Genomic DNA, 18,701 nt, shown 5'->3' on the forward strand with positions numbered 1-18,701 from the left:
GCTGGTCCTTGGACTTGTATTGGACTCCCAACAGCATCCCCTTTAAATGCCCAAACACTACGAAGTCAAGCGGCGAACAACCAGACGAGTGAGTCGGCCAAGAATTCCGATCGAAGAAGGCTGGAGTCTCGATCTGAAGGAACTCTAGGGTAAAGTTGCTAGTGTGGCAACTGGCACCGTCCTGCTGCCACCACTACCTGTCCCTGTAAGTAGCTCTAGCCCAAGGGAACACTTTGTCCTTCAAGTATTGGCAGTACGTCTCGGAGTCAAGCCTCTCGTGGTCCGCTGGAAAACTCTTTTGAATGAGCCTTTTGAGTTCGTATGGACGCTTTTTTTTACCACTTTTGGCCCACCTACACCCCTGACGCCAACCCTCTCGACTAAAGAAGTGGAAGGCCTGTAGTATCATTTATCTAAACACAGAGTCCCTCAAAGCCACTGTCAGCCATGACTGGAACAATGACATAAGAGAACAGTAGTCTATTTAATAAATTATATCTTGTTGAAGTTTACAATTCAAAATATTCAGATTTGAAATGACCACTCGGCAAATCACCTCATTCTTCTCTTTTGCCTTGATATTATGTTAATCTTAAGTAAGTATACATAAGAAATATTATGTGCACTTAATAAATTTCAATGCACTTTCAAGAATACAACTTTAGAATATCAATAGGATGATTCTTTTATGGCCATTGCTCATATTGTTAAATAATGTTTGATGGTGATTTATTGAAGGTTTTCATACTTTATAATAGTATTGCTCGGGCTAAAGAGAGAGAGAGAAATCACATGAAAAATGGTCAAAAATTAATTTAAAAAATATTCAGAAAATACTTCTATATACTAATAATTATAATAATATGAATGTTTTGTTGTTGTCGGAAAAAGATTTTGATCAATATAATTCTCATTCTCTTGGATTCTTCACACTATATCAATCCTCTTAAGTAAAGTAAAAAGCAACTCAATTTGAATTGTAAAGAGGAACAAAAACCTACCAATATTTTTTTTTGTAGTTACAAAAACAAAAAAATTATGAAGAATAATGTTGTCAAAAAAAATAGCACTCGATAACTGGTGAATGTTTGCAAATATTTAATAAAATGTTCCGGAAATAGAAATTACTGCTGTTTTTATATATTCTAAAAAAATTATGTATAAGACGTATTGTTTTGTGGCATTTCTTTTAAAACATTTACGTTTGATGAAGAAATGGAAAAAAAGGGAAAAAAAGGAAAAATTATTCAGAAAATGACTGATTTAACATCCGTTTTTTTTGTTTATGCAAATTTATATGTAAACTAATCTCAAGACAAATTTCTACAACCTTTATTCTATTTACTAGTCCCATATTCCATTTGAAGTTCATTTTTTGGTACCTGAAATACACGAAATTGCAATTTTCACCGATTTCTTTTTTTAGTACATAACTTTTTTGATTTTGAATAAATTTATAAAACGTAGTTATTCGTATGGTTGTTTTTTGAAACGCCAATCGCTTTTCGATAAATAACTCAAGCCCTTATCTAGTCTCTTTGAACTGCAAAAAACGGTTTTTGGGTTTGGGGTATAGTAAATGACCTCCCCAAAATCGACACCTTGGGTTAGCCTGTCCAAGCTCAAAAGAGGGGTTTATGCAAAATTTTAGCCTCCCAGTCTCAACGGTGTGGGAACACATAAAGAGCATGAAAACAGACACACGCATTCTCTTTTATATATACAGATTAATTGAGAAAAAAAAAGTCTATTGCAGTATTTACTTCTTATTTAATAATGATATATTATATAAGTATATATTCAATTTCGATCTTTGGAAACTTGGAACCGAAATCAAATTACAATTTATATAAAGTTAATTTTATACTTCCTAAGAATAGAATATTTTCATGTTGATGTCAGGCATTTTGGTGTCCTAAAAAAAGTGTTCTTATACAAAAACTCTATTTTTCTTATATAATAAGGAAATTACTTAATTTTAAATACTGTCAATCAAAAATCTTTCCCTATTGCCTTGTTTTAATATATATTTTCCCCTAAAATGTATTCAAAAAATGTTATTAAATCGGTATACAATCTTATTTCTTTATTGCAGGAAATAAATTAATTATTAACATGGAAAGAATAAGAAATTGTTCGTAAATTTACGAATCTACTTATGTCGTCCTTAATCAATCGAAATTTATATTCTAGCTATTTTCATATGACTTTCAGGAAATATTGCTGACGTGTTTCAAAAACCACTGATTATCATTGTCATCAAGTATTTATCAATGCCTTAGAATGGGGATTTCCTAGAGTGGGGGTAAAAGGTGTGAGCAAGACTTGTGGTACTACTTAATTAAGACATTTGTTAACATCAGATGCTTAATATATGATATTGTATATTTTAAAATTTAATTTTTTTTTCCAGAAAATATAATTTTTCCAGAATAGCAATAGATTTTAAAAAAAATCCAGAACAGCAATGGATTTTTAAAAATTTTTGTGAATAGCTTTAGATTTTTGAAATTTTTTTCTAACAAACTTAATTTTTGAAATTTCATCTTTTTTCTCAAAAAATTAATTTTTTTGTGTACAGCGGTAGATTTTTGAAATTTTTTCAACAAGATTTGTTTTTCAAATTTTTTATTATTTAACATTAATTTTCAATTTTTTTTAAAATAAATTTAATTCTTTTTTCAAATTTGAATTTTTGGATTTTGTTTTCAAAAATAACGCCCCCCCCCTCAATAAATAAATATATATATAAACCTGCGGACACTCCTGTATAGAGAGAAAAACCTTATACATTTAAAATAGAATGAGTCTCAAAAAAATATTGTAAAGTTACTTGTTACCAAATATTTTTTAGCATCGATTTTTTATTTTATTTTTTTAATTAAACAAAACTAGGCGGGAATTTTATCATTCAGAAAGAGATGCTAACCCTACAGGGTATAACAACAAAATCCGTCGCTGCAGATTTACGGATTTTTTCGACATACCTATATGATGATCAAATAATGCAAATCGTTTTTATGTTAATTATAACTCTTTACCTGAAAAATACGGGGCTTAACAAACTCCTTTTTTTTCAAAACGGGCTTTTTTTAAATTATTATTTTTTTTTTTTCGCTCTATGAAGCAAAACACTTTTCAAGCCATTGCTTAGCTTTTCTTCCATCAAGAAGCGGAGTAAAATTAAAATACGAAATTGTTTTAAATCTGATGTTTTAGAAATAACAAAAGTAGCGTCACCCTGAGCACAATAACTCATAAACTAAAAGAAGGCATTGTCGTTAAATTTTGACAGTTTTTTTTAAGGTTCGGTCTAACTCAAAATGAAGTGATTTTTTTTTTTAAAGCACCATCTATATGTACATCCTGAGATTACTTTCACCTACGTTTTGTCCATTATTATAAAAATTTAATTGAACAGTCTTTTTTATATTTGTAAGCCATTTAATGTTGTAACTAGTGCTGCGTCAGTCATTATTTAGGACTATGGTCCAATCCATTTCCACTTGTCAATCCTTAAAGAAGGTAAAATCGATCCCTCGTGACGTCAATAATGAAGGTGGTTTTCCTCTTTTTAATTATTACGTTATATAATAGAAAAAATTATATAATATAATATGTCTGTACTATATTCTTATATCATGAAAAAATAATATATTTTGCAAGATATGTTCAATAATCTTAATACATATTTCATATATCATATTTGGGTTAATAAACCCTCGATATTTTTTATAAAAAAATAACAAGACCCGACAGTTAAAGACCGGTCCCAAGTATGGACATTCCTAAGGACTGATCCTAAGAATGGACTGGACCAAATAAATAAGTCCCAAAAAAACACTAGTTTTTACTCTCTCGTATCCTGCAACAGTTAAGAAATCGAATTAGAGTTTGAAATTAAGAACATTTGACCAATGAATATAATTTTTTCTCAAAGTAAACCATTTAAGATTTTGAATCATTAACATTCACTGGCAATTTAAGACATGTAGCAGAACAAGGCGACAAATTATAAATTATATTTTTTTAAATTAAAGAGCTCAGCCACACTATAGTTAATAAATCCAATGGAGAATATAAAAGAGTGGCCAAAATTACGAAAAACGGGATTTTTATTGAGTCAAAACTAATTTGTGATATATATTTAAACGCTATGGTTATGGCATCTCGGAACGGATCTAAATTTGGATGAGAGGGTTGGCTAAACATTCTTCTCCCAGACACTTCAAAGTCCAGGGGCTTGAGGTCAGAGCTGGAGGAGGCCCAGATGGAGACAGTCCAGAGGTCTCCCATAATATTGCTCCAGACCTTTTGGTTATTTTTAACTTCTTGATATTGTAGGCAGTCCGGATAGAGGTGTTAACGGTATCTGCAGCCTTCTCAGAACTGAAACTAGAACAGAGGAGATAGCATACGAGTTACTTTTCCTGTTGTTGCTTTGACATTTATATACATAGCGACCAAGGGTCCACACTAAACTATTTTATTTTTGTTTCCGCTGTCGTTTCAGGGAGGTCTGCAGAATTATATATGTTTTTGTGGGATGAACTTAGTTTTTGGAATTTAAAAAAAATTAGAAAAATTAAAACTTAATGGGAGAAGCATTGAGAAATTAAATTTTTTGTAGAAGAATTCAGATATTTTATTTTTTTTTTTCAAAATTTAAAGTTTTTTTTGAAAAAATTAAACTTTTTTGGGAAAAATGAAATATTAAATTTTTTGACAAAAAATTTCAAAAATCCATAATTATTCTCAAAAATAAAAAAATTAAATTTTCAAAAAATTTCAAAAATCCATAATTATTCTCAAAAATAAAATTTATAATCTAAATTTTTTGAAAAAAAATTAAATATCAAATTAAAAAATAAATGAACAAAATCTTTTAAATCTAGAGATAAAGACGTCTAAAGTTAGCAAATTAAATAAAATAAATTATAGGTTTAATAAAAGATCTTATGATATTTTGTGATGGTAGGATTAATTGGAATTTGTAATCGGAGGATCTAGTTTTTTGTCTACAATTAGGATCAGCTTTAGGAAAATTATGTTTAATTTACGATTCTGTTTCTTATTTCTTAATGGTATTTAATCATTTATTTCTTTTCTTAGTTGAGAAACAAAAATAGCCAGGGGGGGATATTTATTTTTGAAGGGTTCCCCCCCAACAAAAAGAAACAATCACAATGCAAATTTCGTAAAAATTCGAATTGGTTAACAATAGTGAAAAAATACAATTTTGCAAGCAGGTGCGTTTGTAGGATAATACTTTTTTTGGGACTGGATCGTTTTTTTGGAATTTTTATGGTAAAATCAAAATTTAAATTTTGGAAAAAAATTTTAAATATACAATTTTTGAAAAAAAAAATTCAGATATACAATATGATTTTTAAAACAATTTCAAAAATCCACTTCAAATCACAAAAATTAAATTTTTCGGAAAAAAATATCAAAAAACAATTGTTTTTCTCAAAAAACTAATTTTTTTTAATAAAATTTCAAAATTTCAGAGTTATTCACTAAAAAATAAATTTTATGTATAAAATTTTCCAAAATCCACATATATTCGCCAAAAAAATATTTTCCAAATATAAAAAATTAAATTTTTTGTAAAAATACGAAGTAAATTATTTTAAATTGTTTTCCAAGACAATTTAATTTTTTTGTATGTGTGGATTTTTTAATTGTTTTGGTTTTTGAAATTAATTTTTATTTGAGAATAGCAGTAGATTTTTTTTAAACCAAGCCTCCCCCCCCCCCGCCCAAATACAAAAAAAAACATATATATACATTTTTCTGGACACGCCTTTGGTATTTGTATATGAAAATATTAGACGATATATCTTCCTAGAAATAATGAGATGACCAATATAACTATATACAAGTTGCGATTATGTACAAGCAAATTTTACAAGTTTCAACCAAAAACTGATTTCAATAATTTTAAAATAAAGCATTTAAAGTACTTGGGATGTGAATATTACAACAATTGTACATTCTTTGGATGATCAATATATTAATGGTGTAATTTTTGACTATTTTAATTGAAATTAATTAACTTTAAGTATTATGTGGCGTGCATTATAAAGTTCAAATGCTCTCAGTTACATTACTCATAAACATATATTGACTAAGTAATTTTGACGGATAAAATGTAATGATCAATTATTAATTGATAATGTATAATGCTGTAATTAATTAAGGTATTTAAAGACGAAGAAATTGCAACATGTACAAAAAAATATCAATGTATACGACGAGGGATCAACACGAAATTGTATTCCTGTCCTTTTGGAAACGGTTAATCAGTAATTTATAATTTATTAATAGAATATCCTTCTAATTTATTAAAAGAATAAATTATGAAATAACCAGATGTAAGGACGTTCCAGAGTACGGGAGGAAATAAATCGCTTTGCTCGTTACCCCGCTCAGAATGATGTCAGAGGTTTATTGCGGCACATTCCTCCGCGCTTTCCTTCCGCACTACGTCCATCGTACCACTATCACTGACTGATATCACTATCAGTGTGAAGGATGGAACTGCCGTTTCTTTCATCTCGTTGGACACCACCATTGGAAATCCATACAGGCATTTCAAAAGGAAGAATCGAATGTTTCCACCAACCTTGTTCGAGAAGTGATTGGTCAACTTCCTACAAAAAAAGTGCACAAGGCGCAACATTGAGCAACAGCGAAGGCTTGAAAACTTATGCAAAAGCTATGTGGCAGGGCATAAGACTATATCCCAGTTCCTGTCAGGTGCTGGATACAATATCCGATTTGATGTCTAAAACAAGGGAAGAATTTCTTAAAAATATTACCAATAAAAGTACAATTAGTTAAGTTTATGTTCAAGTGTATTTTGTTTATTAATAAAGGGGTTTCATTGATCTTGTATTGAACTCCAGATATTTTCTTATTTTTGGGTGAAAAATGATGAAAAACGATACTCTTTTCTTAAGACTTTTAGAATTTATTCATCATTCTATGATAAGGAATATCATAGAAAATTATTCCATATTTTTATTTTTTTAAAGCCCTATTCAAAAAATATGCATCTTTAAAGATTTTTGTTTGATTTTTTATTTCTTGAGTGATCTTATATTTTATGGGGCTGTACAAGCAAACACATAACAAAATTATCTTATTGTATACGTTTTCAATATCATATAATGACCCCCCTCGTAATAAATAATTTTTCTATTTGAAATATTTAAATTCCAAGCTCTTCTTAAACATCCCTTCATAGTTTCAATTCTTGAATCTATTCAATTGTTATATATGGATTTATAAAATCCTCCACCCAATGAAGGAGTCGACTCTTCTTTTTTGAGGCTTAGCTTGGTTGGGTTTTCTTCTTCGGATAAAGTTTCAATCTGCCATCATCCCTGCAGAAATTAACGTATCTTGGATCCCTTCTTAAGTAGTATTCTTAGAGAACATCGAAGTATTTCTGACTGATTATATAGGCATAGGAAAAACACTTCTAAATTAAAAATATGTCGCTTCATTTGTCGAATTGTTTGTGTGTATTATATTTGATATGTTTCAACATTAAAATAATAACTAATATACCATACTCATGCTGTGATAAACCTTAGTAAACATATTTATTTTATCACAAATTGATTAATCCATTTTTTTATTGATTTTTCCCATGGAATAAGATGAAAGTTACATATTTTTTAAACATCCATAAGCCGAAAATAACGATTGAAATTACTAATTTGTTGATATACATTTTATTCATAAAACGAACTTCTTTGAAATCTTTGAGGACCTGAAACCTTCCCATAGAGTTGGCTCTAACTATACGTACCTAAATTAACCAAATTAGATAATTACATGAGTGTCGAATAATTTTTTTAAAGCCGTTTCTGTCGTTATAAATATGTATTTACATTTGTTCAATAAATAAATTAATTGATGGAATTAAACATTGACAAATAAATTTGCAATAATATTTGTTTTACAAGTTAATGAAGTTGGAGCTGGATTCTCATTCTAAATTGAAATGAATGAATATATAGAGTTATAATATTCATATTCTTTGATAAATATTACTGATGACCATTATTATTTTTTACAAACGTAGTTACATATTCAAATACACTTAAAAATTCGTTAAAAGTACCTATAAGTCAATAATAATAATATAATTTTTTTATGGTTATCATACTTGGCTTGATACATTGGAAGTATGAATTCACAGTCCTCGATAAACAACTTCGAGAATTCGAGTCCTTTAAATAACTACGTAATGCAGCTTGTTTCGTTCTCTTTGGGCAAGAAAGAAGGTTTATGAAGAGACGAAGACCAACGTTGTATTGCAATTTCAGATTGCTCCAACTGTACTGAGCTTTACAGTTTTGATCGCACTCTCCAACAACTCGATCTTTGATTACCTGTCCCAATCCTCTGAGTGGTGTGTCGCTTCACATGAAGAGTCCATCATGTCTAATGATATTGTAATTAATAACGGAGAATTAAGTGATTAGCATTCTTTCCATAGGAACCACTGTCGTGTGAGTTAATTTTTCTTTTTTCTTTTCTCTTATTATTATATTATATTGGTAATGTATTTCAGTTTAAAAATAGGTTGTCAATCATAACCCATTTAGCACAAGATCTTATAAATTATACCATCATAACTGTATGTTTATCCAAATATAGTCAATGTATGTTACACATTACCGTCAATATAATTAATAGCTATTTATAAAGTATTTTGTAAAGAGTATTTATGTGTATACCACAAAAATTCCTCTATTAAAAATTGTAATAAGAAAACTTTTAAGTTGAATTTAGCTGTGACGAATTACAAAGTTATATTCATATTAATAAACTTAAATCAGTCATTCTTTGTTGGAAAAATCAAATACGTTTATTTAAAAAAAACCTTCTAATCGTAAAAGTTATAAAAAAGTGTCTTGCTTAATACATTATACGATTATGATAAACCATCAGTCACTTTAAGTGCATATCTACAAATCCCATAATATTGACTAAATTAATAAGTCATAAGATAACTCCTTATCACTCAGAAATATCTGACATCTAGTGGAAGAAATTGTCAACATTAGTTGTACCAATAATAGAAAAGAATAATTATTTGTGATATTATTTATTTTTATTAGGATCTAAGTTGTAATTTATTAGATTCATTATTTATGATATGTCAATAATTAACTAATACTTTGATATGCGTCACACGACTTGGACTCTAGACATTAATTTGATCCTTTATGACTAGATTTGGGCTTAAGTAAGTGTCGATTTTAAGGAGATCACTACATACAAATAGTGTTGTCTTGGTTCTAAGTTAGGAATCCCGTGACATCTTTGAATTAATTGAATTCTGAGACTTTATATAGTTTAAATAAATTTTCGAGTTCAAAGACATTAAAATACATCTACATCTAGTTCTGAGTCATCAGATACTAATTCTAATTCAGGTTCTCAAAATACCAAAAGGAGGAACATGCTGGTTCGTTCGATATTTAGGAACCGATCAACATCAAGTCTGTTCCATTCTCTTTTATCGCAATTGAGGGTTGAGCAATATTTGATAATGAATAAAGATTCGTTCGACTAATTAATAATTTTATCAACTCAACTAGATTTTAAAAAGTACAAATGCAAAAAGGTACACTTCAAATGAAATATAATGAGGTTTGAAGATTTAAAATGAAAATAAACTTGCGTTAGCAATTAAAAGTAAAATTATTAATATAAAATGTTGAAACAAAAATAAAGATGGCTACAAGTTTATGTCTAAGTTGGTCGTTAATGTCCTCAACAGCTTCTAACAAAAAAGTGTTTCCAGTAAATAATAAAAAATCGCACATAAAATTGTCTAAAAAGCATGTTATTTTCTTTTACACGAATAGGTATGAAATATGTAGATTCAAAATTGGTCAAACAAACTTATTTACAAATATGTATTTAGTTCCTGGAAGAACCGGAAATATAAATAATAATTGGAATGATGGAGGTGTCAAGGGTCAGAACGTTGGTAATGACGTTCCAAAAGGTCATCAGTCTCAACACTATAGCTCAAGAGCCTTAATTGTTCTTCAACAGTCATCAAATGTTATTTTGCAAAAAATCCTCTTCATTGAAAATTATTTTTAAGATTAATTCATTGATTTTTAACAAATATTATTTAAATATTAGGAAAATTAAATATATATATTCTTATTTAAATAATAAATTTGAAATATGAGGTCTCGAGACCACATTAATATTTTAAAGAACAAGACTATACAGGCTCCAGTCACCGTTTTTATATGGAAGTGTTAATAATTAGAGATATAAAAAATCCTGTTGTTAATTGAATAGCATTGTTCTTTTAACTAATTTATATGTTAATATTGTGTGCTAAATTGATATTAGATATGAAGTCATATAGATATAAAAAATTTATGATTAATGTCAATTTTCGAGTTCTGAGACATCTTCGATTTCATCAAGTTCGTTTACATCTTCAAATTCATCAAGTGTAGAGACATGTTCCCCCTCATCAAGTTCGCATACAGCTTCGAGCTCTAAGACTTCTTCTAGTTGGGTGACATCTTTGAATTAATTGAATTCTGAGACTTTATACAGTTTAAATACATCTTCGAGTTCAAAGACATTAAAATACATCTACATCTAGCTCTGAGTCATCAGATACTAATTATAATTCAGGGTCTCCAAATACCAAAAGGAGGAACATGCTGGTTCGTTCGATATTTAGGAACCAATCAACATCAAGTCAGTTCCATTCTCTTTTATCGCAATTGAGGGTTGAGCAATATTTGATAATGAATAAAGATTCGTTCGACTACCTCTTCTCCCTGGTGAGATTTGATACATATATTTTAAATATTGCGTCGTGACGAAGCTGAGAGACAACCTATTTATACAGGAATCCAAGACGACCAAGAGAAACGAGGATGAGACGTGGAGGAATAATGCAAGGATTGAGTTATAAGAAACACTGATACATTCTTATTATAAACATATTACATACTACTCTGACAATCATAATACATACAGACTATTAATACTGATTAAAGATCAAAATGTACTTTACAAACATCTTAAATAATCACAATAATTAGAAGAACATACGATAAATAATAAGAGGGGGGAGAAGGAAGGAAAGAAGAGACAAATACTTAACATTGAATACCTTTAAAGTTTAAACATGTTTTACAGGTGTCTCCGAATTTGAAATCTAGAGGTTTTGTAAGTTCGCAGAAGTTGCTGATTTATATTGCTATTTATATTGATTTATATTTATATTGCTATTTATATTTATATTGCTATTTATATTGATTTATATTTATATTGCTATTTATATTGATTTATATTTATATTGCTGAAAAATATTTAATTTTGGTATATGTGGTTAATTCACATAGTCATTTTGGTGTTAAATTATCTATATTTTAATACAGAAATATTATTGACAACCCGCTATTTTTATTTTATGCTACTTTTTAATAAGAACAATCTAATAATCTCTAACCTTTTAAATGAAAACAAATTAATTATCTTTATGCTTCCAGAATAACTTTTCAATGAGAGGATAAGCTAAAAAGTATAAGTAGGTACGAATCAAAGAGACATAATTATTTATGTACAGAACTTGATTTATTGCTGCATAAAACAAGGATGTCTACAAATACATATAATAAATACAAAAACATACGTATATCATATAAAATTATTGCAATTAACTGTTATAATATATCTAAAATCGAAGTAAAAGTTATCTGCGTCCAGGAACGCAGTCTTGGAACGTATCAATATCCTGGATAAAAAGTTGCAATTCCGATGAAAACCCTTGGAGTTCATCCTCATCTGGCTTAATGGAACGAAATCTATCCTGAATAATTTGTTGAGCATGTTTAATTGTATTACATCTCAAGTCTTGATTCTTTGTGATTTCCGCCTCAATAGCACTAATCATTTCCTCAACAGAGTATAAAAGAGTTGCTCTCAATGCTTTAAGCATTTCCATTTCCTGATTTTAAAGAATTAATAATTAATTAATGAAACTTAATTAAATCTAATAATTGAAGCATTACATTTTTACTCAGCTCGTTGGATTGCTGAACCAAAGTTTGAACTCGAGTCATTAAAAGCTCCATCCGAGTGGGACTACTCAGGAATGAAGCATTTCCAAACTCATCCGGACAGGCTGAGTATGATTGATTGAGCTTCATATCTAAATTACAATCCATTCCACGAGACATCTTTGAATTTATTTAATTTTTACTAAATGAGGTCTTTACATATACGAATTTTGAACACTACTAAAATCAAATGTAATAGTTTATGAATATTCAAAATGGCGAATTCCAATATAATTTTAAATTGAATATTATTTCGTGGGATTTCATTTTAATTATATATTATCTATCGTTTATTGAATCTTGATTCAAATTATCTTATTATATTTAAGTTGACGAACAGTAGACTCATATATCGACTTTTGTCATATGTGGAATTTTGGGGCAATGTAGAACCATGAAATTTACTTCCACTTTTATTTTTCTCTGTAAAGCGTGTTCATGTGATGTCAGCATTTTGTTGGCCTAAACAATAAAGTTTTAGAACAATAAAAACTTATTTCTATTAATATTAAGGAAAATGGTGAACTATTCAAAATAGAACCAACAAATAGAAGGACTTGAAACTTAAAATATATGTATCTATATCCTAGTTTTATTCTGTATCTTATACTAAAATATATTATTACATATTTATACAAACTCTTTTTCGTATTATGGATAGAAACTAACTATAACAATGAACAAAATAAGATATTTTTCTCTAATAATTAATCAAAAAATTTCGTCCCAATTGATCCCAAAAAATATGATTTTCAAAATAACAAAACCGTTTCTAAAATATTTCCAGCCCGAGATATTTACCCCACTACCCCTACATAAACCAAAAGTGATTAACCCTCACAGACCCCATTTATACATCGATATTTGGGGATATTTCTGGTACCACAGGGATTCAAAATGAGATGAAACCCACCGCTGTTAATAAACTTATTTTTAAGGTCTCCTCTCAACACCCCAATTTATTTCACGAAAATCTATTGTTATAACGTTAATACAATTAAATATTCTTATTTAATTCTATTATTTTCAAATATATATAAAATAGATATGTATAATTATAAATTCCGACCAATGCAACGTATATATTCTAAAGTATCCAGATTTTCATATTTATTGAAGACATTAGATAATTTTTTATTGACATTCACCTAACCGTAGCCCCCCCTCCCAGGGTAATATTTTTGGTTGGCTCAATAGAATTTAGGATATTTTTTTCTCAGGTCTTGCAACATTTACTCGATAGACATTTCCACACGAGACATTTGCCCCCTACATAAACAATAGTAATTTCCCCTCAGCCCTCCCTCCCCATTTTACTCCGAGCGTTGGGATGTTTTCATGCATCGTTGGGTCCCAAAAAGGGATAAAAACCCAATCACCGTCAGATAAGTTACTTTCAAAGGCCACTCTCAACACATCAAATTATATTCCAGGAAGTTTGTGCTGCTTTCGGGTACCACGGGTTTTCAAAACGAAATGGAACCCGAAAGAGCCTCATAAATTTCGGGATATACATTTTTTTTAAGGGGGGGAGGGGGTAATGTAGTTGTTTCATCCCATTTTGGATCCCAGTGGCACCCTAAAACATTTCCAACATTTGGAGTGTATATGAAAGGTTGAGGTTAGTGATTCCTTCAATAGTGGCGTTGGGTTTTATCCCATTTTGGGCTAGTCCTTACCCAAAAACAGCACCAACATTTGGGAGGTAAATAGGAGTTTGAGGGATCTTATTAGTTGCTTAAATGGTGGCGGGGGATTTCATCCCATTTTGTGGTCTGCCGGCAACACAAAACAGTCCCAACCTTTGGGGTGTAAAGGAGGTGTTGTTAGGGACTCTTAGTGATTGTTTAAATAGGGGCAGTGGGTTTCATCTCATTTTGGAATACGGAGGTACCCGAAAACAGCCCAACATTCGGGTTTTATAAGGGATTTTGTCGGTTGACGTTCTGTCTGTCGACGTTTTGACGGTCCACGGTTAGTCCACGCACCGTATTTTCAGTACAAGAGTACTTTACTTATATTAAAATATCCATGTTTATCGTTAGAACGTTTTCACAGACGTTATAAATTTCATAATAATTGAAGTAGTCTCATTTTAGAAGCTCAAAGTTGATATTTTACAACATAAAATAGACAAATTTCTATTTAAAAAAATCTTGATTTAAGTCCATCTGATGGCTTTTGCAACTAAAGAAAGACTTGATACTTTTATTTAGATAGATATTACCATTAAATGTCTGAATTGGTACAATTAAATTAACTTGTACAATCCAATTAGGGATGAGCTTACAAGAATAATTAGAGAAAAATGTTTTACCATTTCCATTCTAATCCAACATGATCCCGTACAAGTACCATAAGTGATTAAATAATTTTTTGGATATTGAGTTCGATATGTCTGAATTAATGGAAGAAAATTTAAGGAGGGATTTCATTCAGTTCTGGTCAATATTAGGTGCACTTAAGGATTGAAGAGCAGAGATCCAGGTTTGAAGATACACTAGTATTATAAACACACAAATATTGCACAATCCTTGATCCTATATGTCTGTTAATTTGAATTGAGATCGAAATATCCAAATTTTTTTGGGAGTATAAAACTTTTGATAGCTATCGGGCGTGGTCGAGGAAGATTTTCTTCCATACAATTTTTTGTACAATGAAGAGACTTTTGTTGCACATTTCCTACGAAACTATCACATTCACAATCCTCAATCCCAGTATCATACTTAGCTGTATTAATGAATGGTCCTTTTTCTTGAAATCTTTTGAACATTTGAAAATCAGGAGAAGAAGTAGGTCCAAAATATGACTCTAATGCTGTGTTTATGATTAATCCATTAATATGTTGTCTGCATACAAGAGGTATAAGGTTTTTTCCTAGTTTTTTTTTTTTTTTCTGAAGAATAACACAGGTTCTAGCAGCAGTACTACTCGTATTTGAATTTGTTGTGTCCTTGAATTTTATCACGTATTTTCCGACATTAAAAATTTGAATTAAATAGCAGTGCTCATAAATAATATCTGAGCTTAAAAAGCTCAATAAGATCTAATTACTTTACTTATTGATTAAAATTTGCCTATTTAGACTTTTTGGATCAGTATTAGTATTCAACAAAAAAAAAAAAAAATGTCAGTAAAAGGTCAGAAGAAGGTCAAATTTATAATAACATAACCTGTTTATTCTATTTCCAGTAATAAATAAGCAATTATTAATAATTTGGGACACATAAATTATAAATATGGATATCATTTCTTTCACGAACAGACAAATGTACATAGATCAAAAAATGCAATTTATGGTTGTCTCTTCTTGATCAATTAGCAGAAAAAGTTAGCGAAAATACTATAATATATTTTCGATAACAAATTTATTTTGTGAAATTTCTTGTATCATAAGGTTTTTTGAAATTCAAAGTCCTTAGAGGATAATTGGGTCAAAATACTCATTTTTGAAAAAAAATAATCCTTAAATTTCAAATCTACCTTTAAATATTTTTTTAATCTGCATAAAAGAAAATAATTGCAACCCTCGGAGGTCAAAATTTTTAAAATTTAAATAATAAGTTCCACTCTAATGTTCAGTCTTTCATCTCTTTAGAAAAGAGTATTGTTCCTTACTCAGTGGATCTCATCTCATTTATTGTAAGTATCATTCCTTCTGCAGATATTCTTTAACAACCAAATCTGTTACTTCCTCATCCATTGCTTGTAAAAATCCATCCGTAGCTCCTCTATAACTTGAATATAATCATAGGATACTTCTATAAGAACTGAAGATATGTTTACTAAACATAAAAACAATGGAATGATTTACATGTACAATGAGGAACAAAGAGACTTATCACCTCCATCTGCAGCTCTTTCATTGAAACTCCTACGAAAATCTACATACTCTATTTCGTCTCCTGATATTGTTAGAAAAAGCTTTTACTGATTTGAGTCCTTAAGTATCATTGATGTACATAACAAAACTAACAGCTTATATTATCCATGAAACGGAACCTGTTTTTAAAGTTGTGTTATGTCTGTACTTTTATACACGTCAAACCTCGCTTCTAATTCCAATAATTACTTGTGAGTCTCCTTTGCCATCAGAAAAAGAAGTAAAAGACGATCCCATTCCATGAAATGTAATGTGGTTCTGTTTTATATATACTCTTATGAGCAAAACCGCAAAACATATTCATATTTATTTTTATGCATAAATAGTTTATCAAATCTCTTTAGATGATAAATTATATGTGATCTCATAACTTCCGTAGTTTTATATTTTAAAATGTGAATTTCGTTTTATATATTTTAAAAGTTAGTGAGTCGGGAGTCATTTACAGAATTATTAATTTTCTTGTCATCATATAAGAATATAACTCTTGTAAAGATTTAGGACTTTCACAGGGGTATTCAATAAATAAATTACCGATCACACTAAATGCTTACGACGTGACAAAATTGTAAGTACAAACAACTGACTCATTATTCATTGACAGTAAATGATAAATTAAGTGCCTTGACAATTGTAAAGCGTATTATCGTGAAATAAGCACCTAAAATCATTTTCTTTTTTATCAATTGTAAATGATGGTCTACTTCAACCTATATACCTACTATCTTTATGTGCTTTATTGATTTAAGTTTATATTTTTATTTTGTTTTAATTGCTTAGCATTATACTTTGTGATAAAAATCCCATGTATTTCGGGATGTTAAAAGAAAGAAAGTGAAAATCAACATAGTAACACCAAGTAGTTTGAAAAAATGTTTTGAAGGAGAGCAGCTTAGCTGTTATGACGCTTCATTTGATCAGCTATCATCAGCTGTGACCAAGAAAAAGAGGGAATGGGAATAAACAAGGACATAAGCAAGAATAACTCCGATTTCGGTCCTCAATTCTACTCTGAATCCAACAAGGACTTACAATTATAACTCTACAACAAATCCTCAAGGGAACTTTCTGTCTTTTATGAGCTCAAACGAATCACATTTTGAATATAATTGAATCTCGTTGAAAAGGAAGTTCACTACTCAGGAGCTAAATAATAATGAAGAAGGCTGATGAAAAGAAAGTTACTTCTTCAAATTACCAATTCAAAAAAAAAAAAAGAAAAAAAAGAAGTACAAACCAAGGAATACACATGGTTTTCCTCACTACTTATAACATATCATCAGCTGTCATGACATTTTATTAAATCAGCTGAAATCAACTGTGATAGGAAGAAAATAAACACAAATCCTACTCCGTATATTGAAAGGACATATAGGTCCAGAAGGAACCAGTCCTATCTGACCTTAGGACTGGTCTTTGTTACAGGACCTTAACTGTCGGCCATTGGAATTTTTCACAAAAATATCGAATGTTTATTGACCCATATAATATAATTGTAATATTTATTAAGATTTTTGTACATATCTTGCAAAAATATTATATTTTTCATTTGAATACAATATAATACGAACATATTATATTATTATAATTAATTCTATTATATAATGGAATAATTAAAAAGACAATAACTTAAATGATATACCAGGTGGTCCATTGAAATCTGAACACTCACTTATGCAATAATTAAAGAACGTTGAGTGATAGAAATTAATTCATATTATAATATATTAAAGGAAAAAAAATGAGTTACAAAACAAATCAAATCTTAGACCTCTAGCTTGCGAACAAGTCAAGAAATGATACTTGAACATGATTGATGAATTTTCATTCGCGTACTGGTGGTTCAGGACCACTGTCTATGCCGTCAGCATGTCCAAAGCGTTGGAAAGGAAGAAGGTCTTTGTCAAAAAGGCCAAATTGTACTCGGAGGAGTTAAAGAAAACAGCCTGGACGAATCCCTTCAAGTCCATGAGGGCCCATGCAAGCCCAGATCTCGTGGTTTAAAACCCGACTATCCAGAGAGCTATCAAAAAAGTGGGTGGGAAGATCGTTGTGATGATAGAAAGGCCACTTTTGGTACCAGCAATGGAAGAAACCCATCTCCTCCGTTGCAAGACACGCATCTACTTATAGTATTAATTTTGCTGTTGAAATTTGATTAGTAATTCAAAAATTATATCTCGTTGAAGTTTAAAATTCGAAGTGATCAGATTTTAATGGACCACTGCGTAAGTGACAGCCAAAACAAAGAAAAAATAACTACACCATTACAAATATGAATAAAATAAAATAAAAAACTACTTTTCCGAATTAAAAACAAGAAAATAAAAGGACAAAAATAATTATTTTTCTTCCCCAAAATCATCTGCATTATATTTTTATTACAGTTTTATGAATTTACCTTATTTGAAGGTAAAGAAAAACAAACTGTTGCAACTATCCCCGGTATCCTGGATAAAATATACTGGGGTAGCACCAGAGAGGGCTAAAAAAGTCCAACTTTTCATAACCTGATTTTATAATCTTTTTTATTTGAGTTCACTTTAATTTTTTTTTAAATCCTCTTTTTATAATAATATAATCAATAAATTCAGGAATGTTTATTCCCTTGAACTTTGGTACATCCTTTGGGGGGAAATTTTTTTTAGGTATTTCAAATATTCGTAGGGATTTATAATGGGTGTAAA

The 18,701-nt window shown here is 29.7% G+C and overlaps 1 protein-coding gene across 1 annotated transcript; it reads right to left on the reverse strand.

Moving 5' to 3' along the window:
- Positions 1–11,621: 11,621 nt before the first annotated feature.
- Positions 11,622–12,318, reverse strand: LOC121128344 (uncharacterized). The gene is made up of 2 exons (XM_040723929.2): positions 12,081–12,318; positions 11,622–12,016 (listed from the first exon to the last, which is right to left on the reverse strand). The coding sequence occupies exons 1-2, from the start codon at positions 12,246–12,248 to the stop codon at positions 11,762–11,764; spliced, it is 423 nt and encodes a 140-aa protein (XP_040579863.1). The 5' UTR covers positions 12,249–12,318; the 3' UTR covers positions 11,622–11,761.
- Between the last annotated feature and the right edge of the window lie 6,383 nt (positions 12,319–18,701).

This window comes from Lepeophtheirus salmonis, chromosome 1 (genome assembly GCF_016086655.4).
Source record: "Lepeophtheirus salmonis chromosome 1, UVic_Lsal_1.4, whole genome shotgun sequence".
Lineage (NCBI taxonomy): Eukaryota > Metazoa > Arthropoda > Copepoda > Siphonostomatoida > Caligidae > Lepeophtheirus > Lepeophtheirus salmonis.